Source organism: Callithrix jacchus, chromosome 16 (genome assembly GCF_049354715.1).
Source record: "Callithrix jacchus isolate 240 chromosome 16, calJac240_pri, whole genome shotgun sequence".
In the NCBI taxonomy this organism is placed as follows: domain Eukaryota; kingdom Metazoa; phylum Chordata; class Mammalia; order Primates; family Cebidae; genus Callithrix; species Callithrix jacchus.
This window is the reverse complement of record NC_133517.1, coordinates 64074791-64095850: the sequence shown is the minus strand read 5'-3', so window position 1 is coordinate 64095850 and position 21060 is coordinate 64074791. Positions and strand designations below refer to the sequence as shown.

The following is a 21060-nucleotide window of genomic DNA, read 5'->3' as shown; positions in this document are numbered from 1 at the left end:
CCCACCGCAGGAAGACACAACCTCAGCGCCAGCAAGCTGCTTCCCCGGGGAGAAACCTGGAACTGACATTTGAGCCACAGGAAGGTTGGCAACGGCAGCTGAGGGAGGCTGGTGTGGCCTGGCCCATCCCTGAATACAGTTACCCTATGGCTAACTTCCAGCTGTTCTCAGCCCAGAGAACCAGTCAAATATCCAAGGCCATGGTGCTGGTGCCGCAGCCACAGTAACTGTTGCAGCTCTGACTGCCCCGGGGCGCATTTTCCTCCATTCTCAAGAGGGTGAAAAAGAGGATCTGCTACCATAATTCTTAGTTACGCCACTATGCCACCCTAAACGAGTAACTTCCCCTTTTTCTCTTTCCCTTGGGTTCCCCAGCTGTAAAATCAAGGCTTGGACTTGATAAAGAGAGTATGTTCACCCCCTACCTTCCAGGAACACCTTCATATGCCTGGCATCCTGCGACACAGAGAAGAACGGGATGGAGTTCTGGCCAGGGCGTGTGAAAAGCCTGGACCTGAGCACATCAGGCAGACCTGGGTGTGGCTCCCAGTCCCTCCACTCTGGCCTCAGTCTACCCATGTAAAAAATAAGGCTAATGGCGTCTCTCATGTTATCACTGAGGCATTACATGAGATATTGGCTGGGAAGCCCTCAGCACAGCACCTGCCAGGTAGGAAGCCCTCACCAGCATCATTAAAACCTTCACAGGCAGCATGGGAAGCTCTCAGGGCTGGAAGAGGTGGGGCCCGGAGTCTGGCACCACTTCTGCAATCACTGCTAAGTGACTTCACGCAAGTCACTTTCCAGTGCTGCCTCTCTTCTTTTTCTTCTTTTTTTTTTTTTTTTTTTTTTTGAGACAGAGTTTCACTTTTGTTGCCCAGGCTGGAGTATAATGGTTCAGTCTCAGCTCACTGCCACCTCCACCTCCTGGGTTCAAGAGATTCTCCTGTCTCAGCCTCCCAAGTAGCTGGGATTACAGGCGCCTGCCACTACACCCAACTAATTTTTCTAGTTTTAGCAGAGACGGAGTTTTGCCATGTTGGCCAGGGAGGTCTCAAACTTCTGATCTCAGGTGATCCACCTGCCTTGGCCTCCCAAAGTGCTGGGATTACAGGCGTGAGCCACTGCATCTGACCAGCATGTCTTAGTTATGGCAAAGTGGTATGATATCATGGCCTGACCTCAGTCAAGTTTTATTGACTGGGTGGCTGAATTTCGTCATTCATCAAATGGGGAGAAGCCAGTCCTGGTCCCAATTCATTGACCACAGACATGTTTATACCGTGAGGCTGGGACAGCCGTGCCACTATAAACATAGGCCTGACCAGTCAGAGAGACGCTCCTGGGAGGAGAAGGGTCAGGAATGCCCAACCTCTTGGAGCCTCAGTTCCTTGGCTTAAAGCATGGAGACAATGATCTCTAAGGCTGCCATGGTTAAGTGGCATGTCCTTTGTAGTGGACAGGTACCTGTGTTCAGAGCCTGGTGCACAGGGAGGGCTGACTAAGTATGTTCTGAACTGCCAATTGCACCGTGGGGATGTGTTGTGCTCAGAAGAAACCAAATACCCAGACAGAAAGCCACACCTTAGGCACACCCCAATGGTTCCACAGAGACCCTGAGGTCAGGCTGATCTCCAGGGACACCTGACACAACCAGAATGAGAAAATACACACATTGGGCGTGGTATTGAAAACCTCAAACGTGGTATTGATCTACCAGCCAATGCTTCCAGCCCCTCTCCCATCCTTCCCCTTCCTTCCAAAGACAATGCAAGATTCCTCACCTTGGGACGGATGGGGGAGCATTCGTGAAATAAGAGATTCAAGATGAAAGGTGGAGTTGTTTTGGGGTAAGGAGATAGAATAGAGGAGTAAGATGTAGAGCACAGAATGGGTCCCAAACCGGGGACACCTGTGCACCACATGGTAGAGGTTCAGGTGACACCATCTCAGCCGCCTTCGGCTGGTCCAGGAGTGTGCCTCTCCTTCAGGGAGACCACCAGCTCGCCATATGCTTAGGCTTTCTGCCCCACCCTCCAGGACCCAGCACTGCATGGGACACACCCGAGCTTGGGGCTAATGAGTCCAGGACTTAGAGTTCCTGAAGTTCTGACCCAGCCCTCAGCTGAGAGAGCCCAGCCTGTTTTCCTGAGAGCCTGTTCTTGGACACGGCTGAGCTGCACCCCCTGGCACGCCCTGCAGCCCCGAGTAGAGATGGACAGACTTCATTTCTGGGCCAGTAAACCACAGAGAAGGGTGGTTTCAGTTTCCCAAGTGGCGCCAAGAACATCAAGCCTTTGCTTCCGTTCCCTACCCTCACAGGGTCCCAAGCCCGCCCAGCGCGACAGCATTTTCCCTACACACGCCCCACCGTTCTGGCTAGCTCTGTGGGGCTGAAACGGGTGGTGTCTCTGTCCTGCTTTCATAGGAGGTGACTGGTTCCTGCTTCTCTGGACAGCACTCAAGCCAGCTTCTGTCTGGGAGCAGCGGCTGGGAGTGAGGACCTGGCTGAGACCACTGCCTTCTCTCCCCTTGCCCCCAATGATTATGTAATAATCTACTTAAACCAATGGAAAGAAGAAGGAAAAAGAGAAGATGAGATGAGAAAGGGAAAGGAGAGCCACATCCTCTACTTGCCTGGACATCAAACTCTTGCAGGAGGCCGGTGATGCTCTGTGGAAAGACAAAAAAAGATTAATTTCATCCGTTTCCTCTATAAGAGAAAGAATGTTGGAACACATGGGCCTTTCTACACCCTGAATCTGTACCTACACTCCCTCCTTTGTGGGGTCTCCCTAAGTTCTCACAAAGGCAAACTTTCTTTTTGTCTCAAAATAGAAGTCCGGCAGAAAAGCAGACACATTAACTGGATTGCTGACAATAGCCTTAACAGATAAAAATCTGAAGGTCTAAGCTGACCACAAGCTTGAGAGATACAGAAATTGGATAACTGGTTATTAACTGGTCTCCTTGGTTCTACCCATGTGTTACACTTTTAAATCTCAAACCTGACCACATATGCTCCTCCTTACATTTTTTTCCATGGCTGCTGTCATCCGGACCTGGATTAAATTTCAATCTCTGTTAGTAGAAGAGGAGAGTGGAGACTTCTAAATATTCTGAGTTTCAGGCCAGGCACAGTGGCTCACACCTGTAATCCCAGCACTTTGGGAGGCTGAGGTAGGCGGATCTCCTGAGGTCAGGAGTTCCACCAGCCTGACCAACATGGAGAAACCCTGTCTCTATTAAAAATACAGAATTAGCTGGGGATGGTGGCACGTGCCTGTAATGCCAGCTGCTTGGGAGGCTGAGGCAGGAGAATCACTTGAACCTGGGAGGCAGAAGTTGCAGCAAACCGAGATTGCAACATTGCACTCCAGCCTGGGTAACAACAGTTAAACTCCGTCTCAAAAAAAAAAAATCTGAGTTTCAGCTGAAATTCTGTCTTTTACCAGAGCTGTCCATGGCAGGACAGGCCCAGGAAGACAGAGAAAAAGCCCATGTCCCCTGTGGACTGGTGAAAGTGTGACTTGGAGGACCAACTGGTGCCCTGGCTGGCCAGCATTTCTAAGAGATGTTGTTGGCATGTTTTCCTCCTGACCCAGAGACGGAGTCCCAACCCTCTGTGACTGAGCCCCAGCCAGACGCACCACAAACCCCCAGGAAAGAAGACAGCTCAGCAGAGTAAAACGCAAAAGTGGCGAGGGGAACAGAATAATGGAATGGACAGGGGGCAGGGACCGAAGACTAGATGGAAGCAGAGGCCCTGGTGCTCGGGATCCTACAAGCTCCATATCCCCTGGGCTGTGGGCAAGAGCATCAGGGAGTTTGGGTAAATTCAAGTGGAAGCAAAAGTGGTTGGCACCTACACCACTGTCCTGTGTGTGAATGTGTACTGGTGAGAAAGAATGAGAAAACCCCTTCTGTACAACACCAACCTTCAAAACGTTAGCAGAGTGCAGTGGTAACCTAGATTGAGGACAGACACGAGGAAGAACTTCCCAATAATTAAAGCCTCACTCCAAACACTTTGCTGAGTCAATCTAAGGACTTGAAAGAAACTTATTTCATCTGAACCTTGAGAGAAAGGGTATATATTCACTGAGAGATGGACTGGCATGTAACCCTGACATGACAAGCTCTTAGAGACATGTTTCACACATAAAATGTTCTATGATTTCTAGTAGGCTGCCTGAAACAAATAAATAATGTTGTGTTAAATGCATTTACCCTTGGACCCAGCAGTGCCACTTCTGAGAACTTTTTTCTAGGGGTGCACCTGCATATGTATGGAATGACTCACATGAAACATACAAGGGTGTACATTTCTTGCAGCACTGTTTGTAACAGCAGAAGGCTAGAAGACACGTGTCCACATGCTGGGCACTGGACAAATACATTTGATGGAATACTATGTACCTAAAAAGAGAAAAGCAAGTGGACTATGGACTGAACTTGGAAAGATCTCCCAGAAATGTGCAGTGAATAACGCAAAGTGTGGGATACTATTTTCACAGGGTCTTTTTTTTTTAAAAAGGGAGAAATAAGAACACAGTGATATGTATTTGTTCTACTTAGTTTTTGTTTGCTTGTTTCATAAGACTATGTCACAGAGCCAGAGTGAAGAGGACATGGATTTAGAACCTGCATTGTATACAGTAAGAGCTGGCACACTACAATCTGCCTCACCGCGTTTTAAATTTTTCCTGGAATACAGCAAGTACATTCACTCACATACTGCCTATGGCTGCTTTCTTGCTATAATGGCAAAGTTGAGTGGTTGCAACAGAGACCACGTGGCCTTCAATGCCTAAGAGATTTACTATCTGACCCTGTGCAGAAAAGGTCTGCAGACCCCTAGTGTGGAATGATGAGCAAGCATTCCGCAGCTTCCCCAGGCTTGGTTTCTTACTCTAGTTGTACCAGATATCTGCATGAACTTGGCCAATCTCCTTCCTGTCTGGAACCAGTTTTTCTTCTAATCTGCAAAATTGGGAAAAGAGATAGTTGCCTCACACATTTGTAAAGAAAAGTCCATGAAATTATGGACCTAAAACAGAGCAGCTACATGTAGAATCCTAAGAAAATTAAATGAACAATCTATTCACCAAAGGCAGCTGCCCTGGGTTTGATTCCATGTCCCACACTTTGTAACTATGCAATGAAGACAAATTAACCTCCCTAAGACTCAACTTCCTCCTCTACAAAATGAGGACAATCACAGAACCCAGGACCTGCGTGAAATAAAGCTGAGGTGCGGCTGGCCAAGAGGCAGGCACGCAGGATGTGGTCAGCGCATGGTTATCATTTTCCAAAGCATTTATTTGGCCTTAGACTGACTTCACTTTGGTCCCAAGCTTCTGCATTTTGTCATCAGAGGCAGTTATGAGGCTCAGCGAGAACTGGGATGTGAACATGTTTTAAAGCTACAAGGTCAACTGTGCAAATGTAAAGGGTCATTCATCATCAGAACAATCGGCCCAGGATGGGCCCTGCCAGCCCAGGCTATAGGACAGGGGCTTCTGCTTCCAAGAGGAAGGGCTATGTCGACAGAAGACAGTTGCCCAAAAAGAATAATAGCAAGTGAAAAAGTGACTATGCATTGCCCATCTCCTCCATGGCAAAGTTCTAACTGCTCCCCATGATTTCAGTCACTCCCTCCTCACTTGGCCCCATGAAATAAGTCCTAATATCACCACTTTACAGATGAAGAACTAGAACATGAAGAGACTGAGAGGTTTGCAAGTAGATACCAAGCTGCAAAGTGCCACAGCTTGGATTTAAACCCAGGCAATGCAGCTTTAATAAGAGCTGAGGCAGGCAGTCCCCAGGGGAAACTGGGCTCCATGTTGCATGTTCTATAACCACAGAATGCTAGATTGAGACGGGACTGCTGAGAAAACCTCTGGTTCAATGCCCTCACTTTACAAATGAGAGCACAAAGGCCCAGAGAAGTGGGCAAGGGGCCCAGCGCCCGATCCTATGGGACTTGAACCTGAGCCTCTCACAGCTTTGCATTCAGGGAAGCAGTGGACACGTGTTATGTGTGCATGCACGTGTGTCTGTGCATGCTGTGTACCCGTGCGTGCAGCATGTTTGTATGCTGTGCGTATGCTGTGTACATGTGTATTTGTGCAGTGTCTGCATTCTGCATGCCCACGAGTGCACGTGTGCACTCCGGTATGCCTGTGTGTGTCTATGGGTACACGTGCATGTGAGCGGGTAGCCAGGAAGATCTCCACTCACCTCCCCTTTCTCCACCAAAGGCTTCACCTCAGCCAGGTCTACGTCCTGCATCTCCCGGGACATGTCCCTGCTGTCACCTGCCTGCAAGGAGACAAAGGCCACAAGGTCAACACTTCCTGCTGAGAGGTTTCCTGAAGGAAGCAAATCTAAGGCCAATGGCAAGAAGGCCAGGCCTGCACTCTGCCCAGCAGCTTCACCTCCCTCATGGAACACTGCAGGGGACAAGGATGCCCCCTGTACACACGGCCCATGGACCCAACCCAGTCTTCCCACTGGGGCTGGGGCAGTAGATTTACTGAGAGGATATTCAGCCTCATGGAAACTACCTTCCCAATGAAATGGACGCATCAGGCTCACAAACATGTCCCCACACCAAGTTCAGGCCCACTCACCATACCCAGGATGCAGCTCACTGCATTCTAGAAAGGGACCAATATTGCTGATCCTAAAGTCAGGCAGCACCAGAGTGACAACAAAATGGGATCACAAGGTCACATGACCCTTATCATGTATAGGCATAGTACGAGCTTCAGCCTTACAGCTAGCCCTCACAGAAGGTTGGTGACGCAGACAAACAGATGCGCGTGCACATACACGCCCCCCACAACACACACACACCACACACAGCATAGGACTCCCAGCTACCTGCCGAAAGGGAAGAGGGGCAGAGGAAAACCTTAAGCCAAGAAGTGTGGCAGGCACTGAACACACAGCACAATTCTGTAAAAAAAAGGACCTTCAAGGCAAAAAGGACTTCCTGGACCAAAGCAGGGGATGCTCTAACACAGGGCAAGTGCAGAAGAGTAGGCTGCAAAACCAGACTGAGTCAGAGCTCAGGAAGACTCGGAATGCTGCCATTGACTCCCCGGGGTGCCAGGCTTGGGCAGGTGGTGATATCTATTAAGCATACTTCCAGGAGCTGAATCTAGGAACCAGAAGTATAAGCACGTATTCCTACAGATCAATAGTCAAGTTAGAAAAATTAAATGCCCACCAATCCCTGGGGTGAAGCATAATAAATGAAGAATAAGATCAAGTACTACAGGCAGCAGCAGAGGACCGGGGCAGATGGGGTAAGTGACAAGAGGGAAGGGCCCAGGCCACCCACCCGGTGCACAGATCCAAACCTTCTGAATGGAAAATGCCATGAGAAACAGCCTGACCAAAGCCCTCACACGGCAGTTAGCTTCAGCGTGTGAACCCGGGCCCCGCACTGCCCAAGACCCCTTGGATGCCATGGTAGAGAGAATGCAAGTCTCTGAAATTTCTGCCTAGCCTCCTCTGAAGACCCAGGAACTCCCAAGAACCTGGTGAAACACCTCTTAGAGGTCAGCCGGCAAGTGCGGGCCTTCCCAAATCCACCCGCATCCATCCCTTCTGCCAACACATGGCATTCCGTGGGTGGATCCCACTCTCCACTGGGATGCTCTGGTCTGGGGCCCCAGTAGATAACCAGTCCCACAAAAATGCCTTTATGTAGACTTTGGAGTCTATGTTCCAGAACGTTCTGAAAACAAAGTCAGTTTTATATTTGTGAGCATTCCTGAGCAGCTGCCAGCTTGGAGGCAGGAGGCATGAAAGGCCTGGGTCTGTTAGTCTTGCTAATTCAGCAGGTTCATGGTCCCAAGACCCTGGCCTGTGGGACACCTCACCTACACAACCTAGGGAGTCTTCCAGAAACCCAGGGCCCTGCCAACACCACCCCTCATTCTGAGAGTCAAAGGACTTCTCATTTCACAGGAGCTTCTTAGCATACCCTGCTCAGCAAAGCACTCCAGGGTGAAGTCAAGCAGCCCTCCCCGCGAGCTTCATGAGGCAGGTAGCTTGCCTGCCTTTTCTTTTCTCTACCTCTAGCTCCCAGCGTGAGACTCCTAGATGCAGAGTCAGGTTGCAGCTTCCTCTGAATAAATGGGCACTGCAGCACGCCAGCCACGCTTTCAGTGAAATTCACTTTCAAACTGTTGCTAATCCTGAAGAATGCAATGTCTTGAAAACAAATTCTACATTTTTTTTTTTTTTTTTTTTTTGAGACGGAGTTTCGCTCTTGTTACCCAGGCTGGAGTGCAATGGCGCAATCTCGGCTCACCGCAACCTCCGCTCCCTGGGTTCAGGCAATTCTTCTGCCTCAGCCTCCTGAGTAGCTGGGATTACAGGCACGCGCCACCGTGCCCAGCTAATTTTTTGTAATTTTTAGTAGAGACGGGGTTTCACCATGTTGACCAGGATGGTCTCGATCTGTTGACCTCGTGATCCACCTGCCTCGGCCTCCCTAAGTGCTGGGATTACAGGCAAATTCTACATTTAAAAGGACTCAACAAATGCTGTGGTTCAGCCCAGTTTGGTCAGTTCTCTTTGGCTTCCAGAAACTGTGATCACATTAGGATATAGTGTCAGCTCCACCAGCTCTCTCCTTTAGAACAGAACAGGGAGAAATGTCCACCTTTCTCGTTTCTTTAGCTGGTGAAACCCCTTTACCCTACTTTTTCTTCCTGCAACTTAGCTCCCGAGACCACACGAGGCAATGGGTTGAAAACTCACTGTGTCTCCTAGAAATACCAAGTTCTTGAGCATCTGCTATTGGGAGCTGGTGGGACCTCTCACCCAGCCACCTCCGAGCTAAGGCCTTTGGGAAACCCAGAGATAAAGCTACTGAGTATGATCACAGGGCGCATCCAAAGTAGGGGGGATTTTATCTCCCCAGGGATAGTTGGCAATGTCTGGTGACATTATTTATTATCTCCCAAAAGATTAGATGATTGATTGTGAACCATTTGGGAAGTGTCCCAGACTCTGCACTAGTCTGGGGTGACTGTGGGGGCTGCAGGCTCCGGGGCAGGCTGCATGTTGGTCACGCCCTGCAAATTCCAACGCTGCCTGAACCAAGGACTGCAGAAGGTGCTTTCTGTGAGTTGAACCGGCCAGCCTGCAGGGCAGGAGGAGAACGGCTCCCTCACCTCAGTTCCCCCAAGTTGGGCCAGTCAAGCAGCCCTCACCTTGTCCCTGATACCTCAACATTTCAAACTATTCCCTTTTCTGCAGGAGCTTTTGTTCAAAGGAAGTCACATAAGAAAGTTCAACATACAAAAATGTTAAAAAATAAAAATAAATTTTTTTAAAAAAAGCCAAGGTGCTTCGGCTGAAACCAGGGCAAAGGGCCTGAGACCCGCTCTACCCCAGGACTCGGCTGCCTACAATCTGCCCATCCCCAGCCCCCATGCCTCCAGGCTGGCCTTCAAAAATATCTGAGTTCCAGGAAGCAGGCTGGAAAACTCAGGATTTATTCAGAAGTTTCTTCCCACATAGGTTCCATGTGCCCAACACGGAGCTAAGAACATAAATAACAGCAGCTATGGTGCCGAGACCAGTTATGGGACCCGTCTGGGGATCAGAAGCAAACAGACACAGCTCCTGCCCCATGGAGCTCACAGTCCCAGGGGACAGGGGCTCCCTCAGGTTCGCTCATGAGGCTGCGTCCTGGCTGTGTCCACTGTCCTGTCTGTCCCCTTGGAGGGCAGGGAAGATGTTGTCTTCACCACCACTGTACCTCTTGGACAGAGATCTCAGCTCAGCACTGCTGACATTTGGGCTCCATAAGCAGCCTCTGCTTTAGGGGCTGCCCTGAGCATGGAAGGAGGCTCTGCAGTGTCCCTGGCCTCTGCCCACCACTTGCCCACAGCATACCTCCCAGGCTGTGACCAGCAAAAGAATCCGCAAACGTTGCCAATGTCCCCTGGTGCAACATCCACCCACCTTTGGAACAGCTGATTTTAGTAATTCCTAGCATGTAACAGTATCCAGAAAATGTCAGTTGGATACATTCTTAATCTAGTGCAGGTGCACACACACACATTCAAATGCACTCACACATTCTCTCTCACACTGACATACTTGCAAACTCACTTTCGCTCAGTCTCACACTCACATACTTTCTCACACACTCACACATTCTCACACTGATACACTCATGGACTCTCACAGTAACAGTCATCAAGACTCACACACACTCACACACACACATTCTCACATGCACTTACACGCACACCCACGCACCCCGCCACCTTCATTCACGGAGGAGGAGGCTGGACCCAAGCGGCGGCCGGCTGTCCTGAGCTCACCCGGCTGGCTGCAGCACAGAGGCTGGAGAGGAGCCAGAGCTGATGCTCACACTCTTCCTTCACTCCACTCGTTCCCAAAACATTTTTCTGGGATTCAAAGTCACCACCGAGTGGAAGGACCCAGTTCTAGCAGAAGACTGTATTCTGGTGTCTGAGATCTCTGTCTGACAGCAGGAAGTGGCAGGTGATATGTGACCTGGTTTGGGGGCTCTGGCTGGTGCCTCCACTCCTGCTCCCTCCCCGCAGGGCACCAGAGGCCCTCAAGGCTTAGCAGGTGGGGCAGGCGGAGCCTGTCCCTGGGGTCGAGGTACTTGCTGGACTCCAGTGCCCCCTGCCTCATGCAAAGTCCTAATCACCGAGCCTTGGGACCCACTAGAAAGCATTAAATTGGTCCTCTAGCAGGTGTGGTAGCAGGCAGGGCCACACGCAGCACACCAGGGGACCTGGGGCTGACTCCTAGCCCACCTGCCCTGTCTCTGCAGTGGCTTGGGACTGACAAGCCGTGTCTCCATCTCTGAGGCCATCTTTGCTCCCTAAGAAACACAGAGGAAACCCCTCCAGCAGATTTCCTTCAGCTAAAACCCGGCTTAGCGCCAGAAACAGGGCTCCAGGTCATATCTCCACTTCTGTCCCCATCCACCTGCCTGGAAGGAATTCTGAGAAGACCAATGCCAGAGAGGAGGTAGTGGTAGCCAGGAGCCAGGGGGGAGGCTGGCAGGCCAGATGCTGGGGTCACCATTTATTAGCTCTGTGAACCTGCACAAGTTACCGAATCTCTTTTTAAAACTTTATTCTCTTTTAGAGAGACAGGGTCTTGCTAGGTTCCCAGACTGGTCTCAATCTCCTGGGCTCAAATAATCCTCCTACTTCGGCCTCCTGAGTAGCTGAGATCACAGGCATGTGCCACCATGACTGGGCTACCTAACCTCTTTGTGTCAGTTTACTGGTCTGTCAAATGGGCAACGATTAAGAGTGGGGCTTAAGTTCAAGAATGGCACGTAGAACCTGGCACACAGCTGCTTCATTCATCAGCGTACTTTCTTTTCAGGGTTGACTTGGAGATGCCAGGACATCTGTGAGGACACAGCCTGGGGTTCAGTCCCAGACAGAGTCTCAGCAAGGAGAGGAACATGTGGAAGACGTCCAGCAAATGCCACTGGGGTTTCTGGCTATCAGTCCCAATGCACACCACTGGAGCCCTCCTCTCCACCAGAACTGTCAATGAGTAACGAGGGCCCAAGAGGGGCTACACAAATACCTTTCTGGTCCAGCAGACCCAGGAGAGTCAGTGGAGAGCTGGATCATAGGTTCCAGGCAAAGTCAAGGTCACGATCTGCTCGAGGAAGAAAAGAATGTGACCCATGACCCTGGGGCCTGGGAGGGCAGTTGGCAGAGGCATCTTGGGTAATCTGAGGTCACTTGAGAACTGTTCAACAGCCCCTGGGGGGCTGAGGGGACACATAGAGCCTGTGTTTCCCAAAAGCCTCAGTAGGGCAGCAGGAGTGCTGGCCTGGGAATCAGGGCCTGGGGACCCTGCCACCTTCCTGTTCCATGACTCTGAGCAAGTCACTTCCTCTCTGGGCCTTGGTTTCTCCATCTGTTAAGTAGGCATAGTGTATGTCCATGGAGATCACGCTATCCACAACAAACCTGTAGACAAATGGAAATGCAGGGAAGAAGGTGCTTCCCAAAGCCACAGGTCTTACCAAGGCCCTGTTGGGCTCAGCTCTGGCCAGATTAGCCCTGCACCTTGGACCAAGCCCCCACTTCTGCCAGCCTCAGACTCCTGTCTGGTAAGACTAGAGCCTAGCCACCCATCTGTACACCCTCTTGAGCAAACTCTCCTGAGCGCCCCCCCGAACTCCCACAGGGTGGGGCTGAAAGGTTATCCAATAGAGCAACGTCCATGATCTGCCCCAGGATTTCCAGGTTCCACCCACCAGAAGAGCAGCCACAGGAAGGCAACAATGAAACTCTACAGACACACCGCAAAAACAGTACCAGTAGAGTATCTGCAGTACTCACTGGGCTCTGAACCCTGTATTTCCTATAAGCCTCACAGAAACCCTAGGAGAGAGGGGCCAGCATGTCAACATTTAACAGATGGGGAAACTGAGGCACCAAGGGGTTAAGATGTGTGCCCCAAGTCAGCAAGCGTCAAGCTGGCATAGGTTAAAGCAACCTTAAAGGGAACACTGATAGCAACTCTGCATTGTCTGAAATATGCCCACTGTCCTTACCACTGCCCATGACCCAGGGGCAATGCTGTGAGGGGGGGCTGCACGTGACCATGAGGCTTCTGGTGTGTGGACATCAGCCGGGCAGTCACATGCCTCTCCTCCACCTGCACAGTCGCCACTGAGCCGCCATGAGTAGGCTTGAGCTTTTGGCAAAACTGGCGTCTTGGACTTATCCCCCTTCATAACATCCAGAAAGTTCCCTGTTTTCAGCTCCCCCACAGGACCTTCCTAAGACAGCCAACTCAATGCTTGGGAAAAGTGCTCACTCAGCACATTGTTTCACTGGCTCCTCAAGGAGGCTCCCTTGGGAGAGTCTGGGTATTATCATGCCCAGTTCACAGACCGGTAACCTGAGGCACAAAAACAAAGGCCCACATGACTTCCAAAGGCCACAAGCCTAGACTCCTCCCTGCTGAGGGAAAGGTGAAAAACTCACTGTTTTGTTGTGGCTGCAGGTGTGGTGCTCGCTCCCTCGGGGGAGGGCAGACAACAGTCCCCTGGAGGCCTTTGGTGAAGCAGAGAAAGGAGGCCTGGGGGGATCGCTGACAAGTGTAGCATTGATTGTCACCATCAGCAACTGGCCCAGATTCTACCCCTCCATAACATGCCTGGTTTTGAAGCCATATGAAAGCCAGTGTTCTTTCCAGCACACTGGGCTCTTGACAGAACAGATTTTAAAAGGAGGCAAAAAATCAATGTGTGCTGTTGCTGTTTGCTATAGCAATTTCCCCAGAAAATTGCCAAGAACAGCACCATTTCTGCCCGAACCTCAAGGAAAACCACGTTGAGATAGGTCCCGGATAGCCCTGCCTTACTGTGGATACGTTCCCTTGTCATTTCTTTGCCAAAAGAGATTTTGAAGTCAAGCTACAAAGCAGTTCACGGGCTCACTGGGTGTCTTCTGGACCTTTTGAAACTCAAGTCTCTAGGGAGGGGGAGGAAGTTGACTGTCTTCACTCACTGTCTTTCTTACCTTGTCAACTCAGCCAAGAATATGGGTGAATTCACTGGACCTTCCCTGGTTTAGAGGTTAGGGAAATGTTTCAGGGCAATCAAAATCAAGAAAACAGTGCAGATGTCACACAGAGAACAAAACCACACTAGGAAATCCTCAAGGGTCCCCATGCTTTGCAGTGGACCCTGAAACCCAGGAGGTGTCAGTGATGTATGTGATAAACAAGGAACGAAAAAGGGATCCCTAAGAAGGTGAACGCCACAGGCTCCCTCTCAAACAAGCCAAGGCTGCATTCCACTCCCTGGCTGTGGGTACGGAGGGGCTGGAGCCGAAACTGAACGTCCGCGTGTCTGACGTGAGCACAGCACCAGGGAGGTCAGCCAGTGTCCCAAACACAACAGCAGGCAGAGGGGGATGCTGGGAATCTCATCAGTGCCCACCTCTTTTCTGCAATACACCCGAGATCCTCCTGGAGATTCTCAGTGGAGTTTTGGCAGCTTGAGTAATTTGTTTGGCAGAGAGAAGATGACCGTCTGAGGGGATGGGACGAATAACTGAAAGTCCAAAGGAGGACACTGGTCTCCTTAGAGGATTATTCTATGAATCTGTGGGACAGGCCTGAGCTGCGCTGGACGGTCTGAGATAATTTGTGGAAATCACACAAATGGAGCCAGTGTTAGCAGAGGACGAGGAAATGGATTCTTCATACTGAACCCTTTGTCCCGAGATGGGATGCTGGCCACACTAACAGGATCCTTCCCTAAAACGGTCTTGCAGCTTGCACCCTCTGGAACGGGCCTCCAATCTTTTGTAGCAAGGTGGTCCAAGCTACTTCCTTAATCAATGGGGCGTCCTTTCCACCACCACGAACACAATACCTACTCAGGACAGGCACCCAGGTTTCATGGGGGACATGGGCAGGTCCAAGCAAGGACCCAACTCAGCCTCCCCTCCAGTGGGGAACAGCCATGGAGGCCTTTCTGGACAAAGAAAGAGAGTTCCGTGAATAAAAACGAGGACGGAGAGGTGGTAAGCATTCCCAGTCGAGAGAGGCCGCAGACCCACCTCTGAAATGGCCCTCTCACATCCATATTTGAAGAGGGTTACTCAGAACCTTCTTAGGTTCCATGGGGGTGGGGCTGAGGGTGAAGACAGGAGAAAAGGATGGAGACCTGGGACCCTCTCCACCTCCCTTTAAACAGAGCTCTATGCAGGTTTAAAATGTATAGCTGCAGAAAGGTCCCTGCAGATTGAAAGAAAGGAAAGATTCAACTGCTGGGCCCGGCACTGAAGGCCCTGGACTGTTAAGAAGTCTTACCTTCTACCACCTCAGTTGCAAGAACAACTGCTGGACTCAAAAGGTCAGACAAGAGCGCAGGCAGGCAGGGGGCAGGCAGGCAGGTCTGCAAACAATCTTAGGTGGGAAAGTCAAAGATCTGGGTCAAAAAGAGACCTACTTATGGCCCCGATCGTGTATTCCATTCCCATTCTGCAGCGCCAGAGCTGACACCCGACCCGAGGGGCCCAAGTTTCTTTCCACATGGTCCCCATCCTGAGAATTCGGCTCCAGGCCAGCACCCATTTGTGACCCTCTACTTCTGCAGCTGCCTTCCTGTGAGGCCTCAGTGTCCTCACCTGCCTGGGCCAAGTTCTCAGTCAAGACCGCCAACTAGCCTGCCTTTTTGTCTCCAAGTTGAAAGATAAAAAGCAAGTGGATGCACAGGCCTTCCACCACACTGCCATCAGAGAGACAGGAACAGCAGCCTGGGGTGGATCCAGGAAACCACGCTCATTCTCAAAAGGCAGGCCCAGAGGTGGTGGGCGGCCTCCAAGGGCAATGCTAGCATGTAGAAAGGGCTCAGGAGGCTCTCCTTGGCTAGAACCCCACTCCTTGGACTCTGGACAGTAGAGTCATCTGCCTGAGCCTCAGTTTTCCGACCTAAGTGGTGTAAAGAACGTCTTCTACCTAAATTAGATGCATTGAGCCCCCAAGGCACTGGAGGAGACAAGAGCTCTTTACTGAGCACTCCCTAATTCCCAGGCCCTGAGGAAACAGGGCAGCCTAGGAGGAACAGAATGTATGACTACGCCTTCCTTTCTTCTGTCCCATGTCTCTCCAGAGCAGAGGTTCTCAACTCTGGCTGCCTGTGGGATTCCCCACTCCCAACCCAGTCAAGGGAGCTTTGAAACAACACCGTATCCCTGATGGAGACAGAATCGCAGGAGACTGGGCCTCAAAAATGTGCATTTCAGACAAGGTTCTCATGACACTATTATGCAGGCTACATAAGTTTAGCAAAAAGCAAAACCTAGATCAAGCATTTGCAGGCACCTTCACAGCCTTGGGTAGGTTTAGGACAAGGGGCCCCAGACTCCGCTTGCCAAGAAGATGCCTTGAGAATGTCTTCTGTGCGTGTCACCGACTACAAACACCTGCACGTTGTTTTCCACATGCTGAGTGCTGGTCTCAGTTTACATAGATGAGCAGTTATACATCCTGATGACAGCATGTCTGTTACTATCATTTTACAGAAGGAAACTGAGGCATGGAGCTCCTGATTGCCTTTTCATTCAAGCCTGATTTCTTCAGGCACCCCAACATATTGTCATAAAAAAAAAAGGCTCTTAAGTCCAACTGTCGGGGTTCAAAATCTGGCTCTCGCCCCTGAGCCACATGGCTACAGGCAAATCCTTAAACTCTCCTGGCCTCGGCTGCCTCATCCACTTAATGGAGCAATACGGTCCAGGCAGCGTTCTTGCAAGGAAGAAGGTGGATGAAGACAGACAGCAAATGCTCTGGAGGGAGAGAGATGCCGTGTCCTTCCCCGTCTTTCCATCCAGGCTGAGTCCAACCTGAACCCTGCGAGTCTTGGATGCTGAGTCATCATGCTTTCTCTCTCAGGACAGGGCCATCGAGTCACGTCTAGAATAGGATTCTCTGGGGTTGAGTCCTAAGAAGAACTGAAGCTTCGGTTCATCAGAAAAACACAATGCCATCTTTCTCCAGGTTCATGTGGAGGCAAGTTCACGCCAAACGGTTTCAATGTACCTAGGGGGGACCCCCAGCTCAGTTGAGATCAGCCTTCCATCTAGGTGGGCAGCCCCATGCAGTCAAAGGCTGCCCCAGTGGGCTGCAGCCTCTGAGCACCTGCTCTTTAGGCTGGTTTTGTTAATCTCTCAAAAATACCTCATTTACACTTAAAAAAAAAAAAATCATCCCACTCTTCCTCTTTGGCCTCAAAAGTTTCCTCACCTGAAACTCAGTGAAGATGCAATTTCCTTTTGCCCCTCCATAGCAGGCAGGCAAAATCCTGTCAGGAACTCTCTCCACTGCCTTCAGTCCCACCCAGGAGACTCCCACAAAGGGGTCTGGAGACAGAGTTCCAGCTCCAGCTCAGCTCTGACTGGGTACATTCCTCCCATCTCTGCATCTCACTTTCCAGCTGTAAAATGGGAAGAAGTTGGACTAGGTCCTGTATGAGTTTTTTATTCCACATAAACGACCAAACCTTGTTGCTCCAAAAAAAACTTCAGGAGAAGAGACCCAGACACTCCAGGGTCCTTCAAAAGCCAAACTCAATACCTCCACCATGCCAGGTCTTGCCGGGGACTCAACCTGTTGGTTCACAGGAGAACCAACCACGCAGAAGGCACAGAGCCAGCCAATTCATCCCACGTGTATATTTCAACTCCTACCTGCCAGGCACTGGGCCAGGGCCAGGTTACAGGGTGAGAAAGGCAAATCCTCTTCCTCGCCAAGGTGCAGGTTACATTCTTGTGGCGGCCACAAGTCACAGGTCAGGGGAACCTCCCATTTTCCATCACACCCCCAAAACTCTCTTTCTCCCTCACACATTCCTTCATCCCCCACCTTTCGCTGCCTCAGCCTGAGGCTGGCTCTGACATCACACACACCACACAAAATCAGTCTGCGCCTCCAGCTGTGTGTCTTCCCCACCAAAAGGCAGCCCCTCCAAGACAGGCGCTGGGGTTTGCCCTCTCCACACCTTGCTTATTTCAAATCACATTTGTGAAACTCAGTAAGAACGCCAGAGTTTCTATATAGGAAGAATCTAGATGGAAAAAATCGCCTTGAAACTGCATTTCCGTAGCAAGAACAGAGGGGCCCTATTTAGATATGTTCATTTGAGGAAGCTTAAGAGAAAGTCCCGTGCAGCTAATGGGTAATATAAGGATGTCTACCACCCTCCTGCCTGGCCACGGGCTGATCTCTGAATCTTAGATCTTTCCCAGTAGCTTTAAGGGACCAAGCAAACTGGGGCACTACGCTCAGTGCCCCAGCGTAGTGAGCAAGGGTTATTCTTGGGTGGGCATAAAATAACCAAGGGCCCTGACTCCCCCACCCGCTGCTGGGCACCTCCCACTTCCAAGCCACAGAGGCGTGCTCTTCAGGACCCCCAGGGACAGCAGGGACCATCCGCAGGGGAAGCCGGGGAGGGGTGGGAGTAAGGAACCAGCCCACTAAATCCTAGCTCCAGCTACTAATTTGACAGAGATGCGACAGCGTGTTTTCCCCAGAACCAGCCGCATTCCCCATGCCCTGCCCGAATCTCCTCCCTAGGCTGAATCAGAGACCGAGGCGGATCTCCCAGGAACGTCGGAGTAATTCCAGCTGTTTTTCCCCCCTGGAGGGCAGGAGCGGCCAGTACCGGAGGCAAGGGAGGGGAGGAAAGTGGGGGAGGGTGGGAGGAGGCGAAAATGACGCCACTCCTAGCTCCAGCCAGCTCTGGGGCTGCCAAGTGTCCCCGAGACCCTTCTATCCCAGACCACGTCTCCCACGCTACCGCCGCTGCGCCAACCCCGGGGGCGCACCCTGCCCAAGGGCACTCGCAGACACTTTGCCCCGCTCAGGGGTCGCGCTGTGACACACCCTAGACCCTCTCCTCCACACACTCTTACACTCACACGCACACCCACACCGCCCTGTGTGCACCTCGGGACTGAAGTGCCACCAGCCTCTCGGATCCACACCCATTCCGGACCCAGTCTAGGAGCCAGACACACCCACGCCCCCTTCTCCAGCCTCCTCGCCAGGGCCGCTCGCGGCTACCAATCTCTCATCTACACTCGCGCGCAATCTCTCCGTCTCCCCACAGACACACACACACCCGGTCCCTTCTGCACCCACGTCCAGCGCGCACTACTGCCAGCGGCGCCAGCTGGGATTCCGAGAGGACGCCAGGAAACGCGATCCAGGTGTTTTCGGGCCGTCTCGTCGCCCCCTTCCCGACCCCACAACCCCATATCCCCAGCGAGGGGGAAGATAAATGGGAACCTGCCTTTTTTTCCTCCCTTTCCCTAATTGAAGCGCCCTTTTCAGCGGTCCCGACACCCAAAGGCGCCTCACGCCGCGCCCCAGGATGGCCCGGCACTTGCTGCTCCGGGGCGCTCGCTCCTGGAGCCCGCGGGGCTACAAAGGGCGGTCCCTGGGCTCCAGCGGCACTGCACGGGCGGCCCCTTTCCGCTCCGCGTCGCGCCCGGGAGAGGAGGGCGTGGGCTTACCTAACGCGAGGGAGGAAGGAAAGGACTGTGCCGAGGCGGGCGGCGCGTCGCCCGCGGGAGCCGAGGGCGGAAGGCGAGCCGAGGAAGCGCAGCGCGAACGCAGACCAGGCGAGGTTTGTTTACGTCCCGCGGAGGCCGACTTTATAAGCCCGCGGCCCCGCCCCCGCGCCTCGCCCCGCCCAGACCCCGCGGGCCCGCACGCAGCCGGGACACACCCCTTCCCCGCTCCCTCCTCCGGGGCGCGCCGGGCCGGGCTGGGGCCGTGCTCTGCCTGCGCCCACTGGAGCCGCCGCCTGTTGCGCAAGCGTTCGCAGGGGTGCGGCCAGGAGGGGCCTCGGGGCCCGGGTGGTGGGTCGGCTGTGCTGCCCCTCCGAGTCCGGGGCCTCGGCTTGTGTGCGGGCGCGTGTGCCCTGCCCGGAGGAGGACTGTGTGCTCGTGCGTGTTGCTATGTGTGCTCGTGCGTGTTCCTGTGTGTGCTCGTGCGTGTTCCTGTGTGTGCTCGTGCGTGTGCCTGCGGACTTCCTCGTGTCTCTGTGAGGCCGGAGGGCCCCATCTCGGCCTCAGTTTCTCCTCCGAGTCTAGTCGCGCCACGCCCTGGGCGACTCCCTGCACTTCCTCCGGGTCTCACCCACTCGGTTCCCCAGCCGGATGCAGCTGCCTGCCCGCAGCAGCCGCCTTCGCTTTCGCCAGACCAGCTCCCTCCTTCCTTGTCGCCGAAGCTCTCCGCTGAAATCCTCGCTCCCGTTGAATCTCGTCCATCTTGCCCACCGCCGCCCACCGCCTAGCGCCCCCCTTCCCCTCATCTTCCCAGATCTAAGCACACTCGCTGGACCTTGCCCGCTGGGTCTTCTCTCCTGCCCCCAGGCCCAGAAGGGAGGATTCTAACCCCTTCCTCTTCTGATTTCCTAAACTTCCATGACACACCCTTTCCAGCCTTAGCACTGTCCTGCTCTGCTGCCCTGTTTGTGTGTAACTATTGCCTGCATGTTCTCATTTGGCCACAGGAACCAGCAATTCTAAACCCTTACTGCACATGAGAAGCCCCAGAGGAGCCGCCAAAAAAAAAAAAGAAAGAAAAGAGAAAGAGAGAGGGACAGTTTAATCAGAATCCCAGGGAGTGCAAACCAACTGGGCATTGGGGTTTTTACAGAGCTACCCACGTGGCTCCTAACATGCAGCCAGGTTGAGAAGCACTGCCTGGTGGAACATGATTTTATGAATAAAGGAAGACTGACAGCTGGCACCATCATTTGTCCTCAGGTCACCTGCCCAGCCTTAAGTTTGCCACTGTGCCCAAAACCAGACTTAGGGCAAGCTCAGATGACCCTCGCTGTCCCCCCACCCCCCGCCACACACACACACACACACACACACACACGCACACCACACACCCTCTCATTTCCTGCTGAATTGTAAACCTCGTTTCTGTGTCAACCTATGCTGTCCCAAGGCAGGGGGCATGACTTTCCTCTCTGCTTCCCATTTGCCCCCCTAGGCCCAGACACTTACTTATTCTGTCATTCCACAAATGACAGAATCGAGCTGGTCTTATGAGCTGGGTCCTGTTCTCCACCACTGGGAAAGGACTGAAAAGACAAAGACCTTTTCTATGCGGCATAGCATAGCACAGCCTCAAGACGCAGTTTCTCCATCCATACAGCATGGTTGAGCTGAACTCATTCATTCCCTAACTATATTAAGGACCTGCTATGCCCAGGTACCATTCTAGACCCTGGGGACATGATCATGAACAACAACAAACATTGTGCATCTTTGGGAGCCATCCTGTTGTCTAAAGATCCTTCAAGCAGTCTGTGTGCCTATTTGCTTTCACCCAGCTTACACTTATCCATTTTTCCATGGGCTCCCCAACTGTGGTGATTTTTTTGAGAGAGCACCTTTTTTTTTTTTTTTATCTGCAAAAGCTACAAGAGTGTCAAGCTCAAAAGTGCGAAGTGTCAAGATAAGGAGTGTCAGGTTC

The 21060-nt window shown here is 52.1% G+C and overlaps 1 protein-coding gene across 1 annotated transcript in view; it reads right to left on the bottom strand.

Annotated features, from left to right (window-relative positions):
* The window catches only part of NDRG1 (N-myc downstream regulated 1), a 60393-nt gene extending 41197 nt beyond the window's left edge, over positions 1-19196 (bottom strand). The window contains exons 1-3 of the mRNA XM_002759215.6: positions 19080-19196; positions 6247-6327; positions 2638-2673 (exon numbers count right to left, since the gene is read on the bottom strand). Of these exons, the coding sequence (XP_002759261.1) occupies positions 2638-2673; positions 6247-6309 (99 nt within the window). The 5' untranslated portion in view covers positions 6310-6327; positions 19080-19196. The remainder of the gene's footprint in view (positions 1-2637; positions 2674-6246; positions 6328-19079) is intronic.
* Between the last annotated feature and the right edge of the window lie 1864 nt (positions 19197-21060).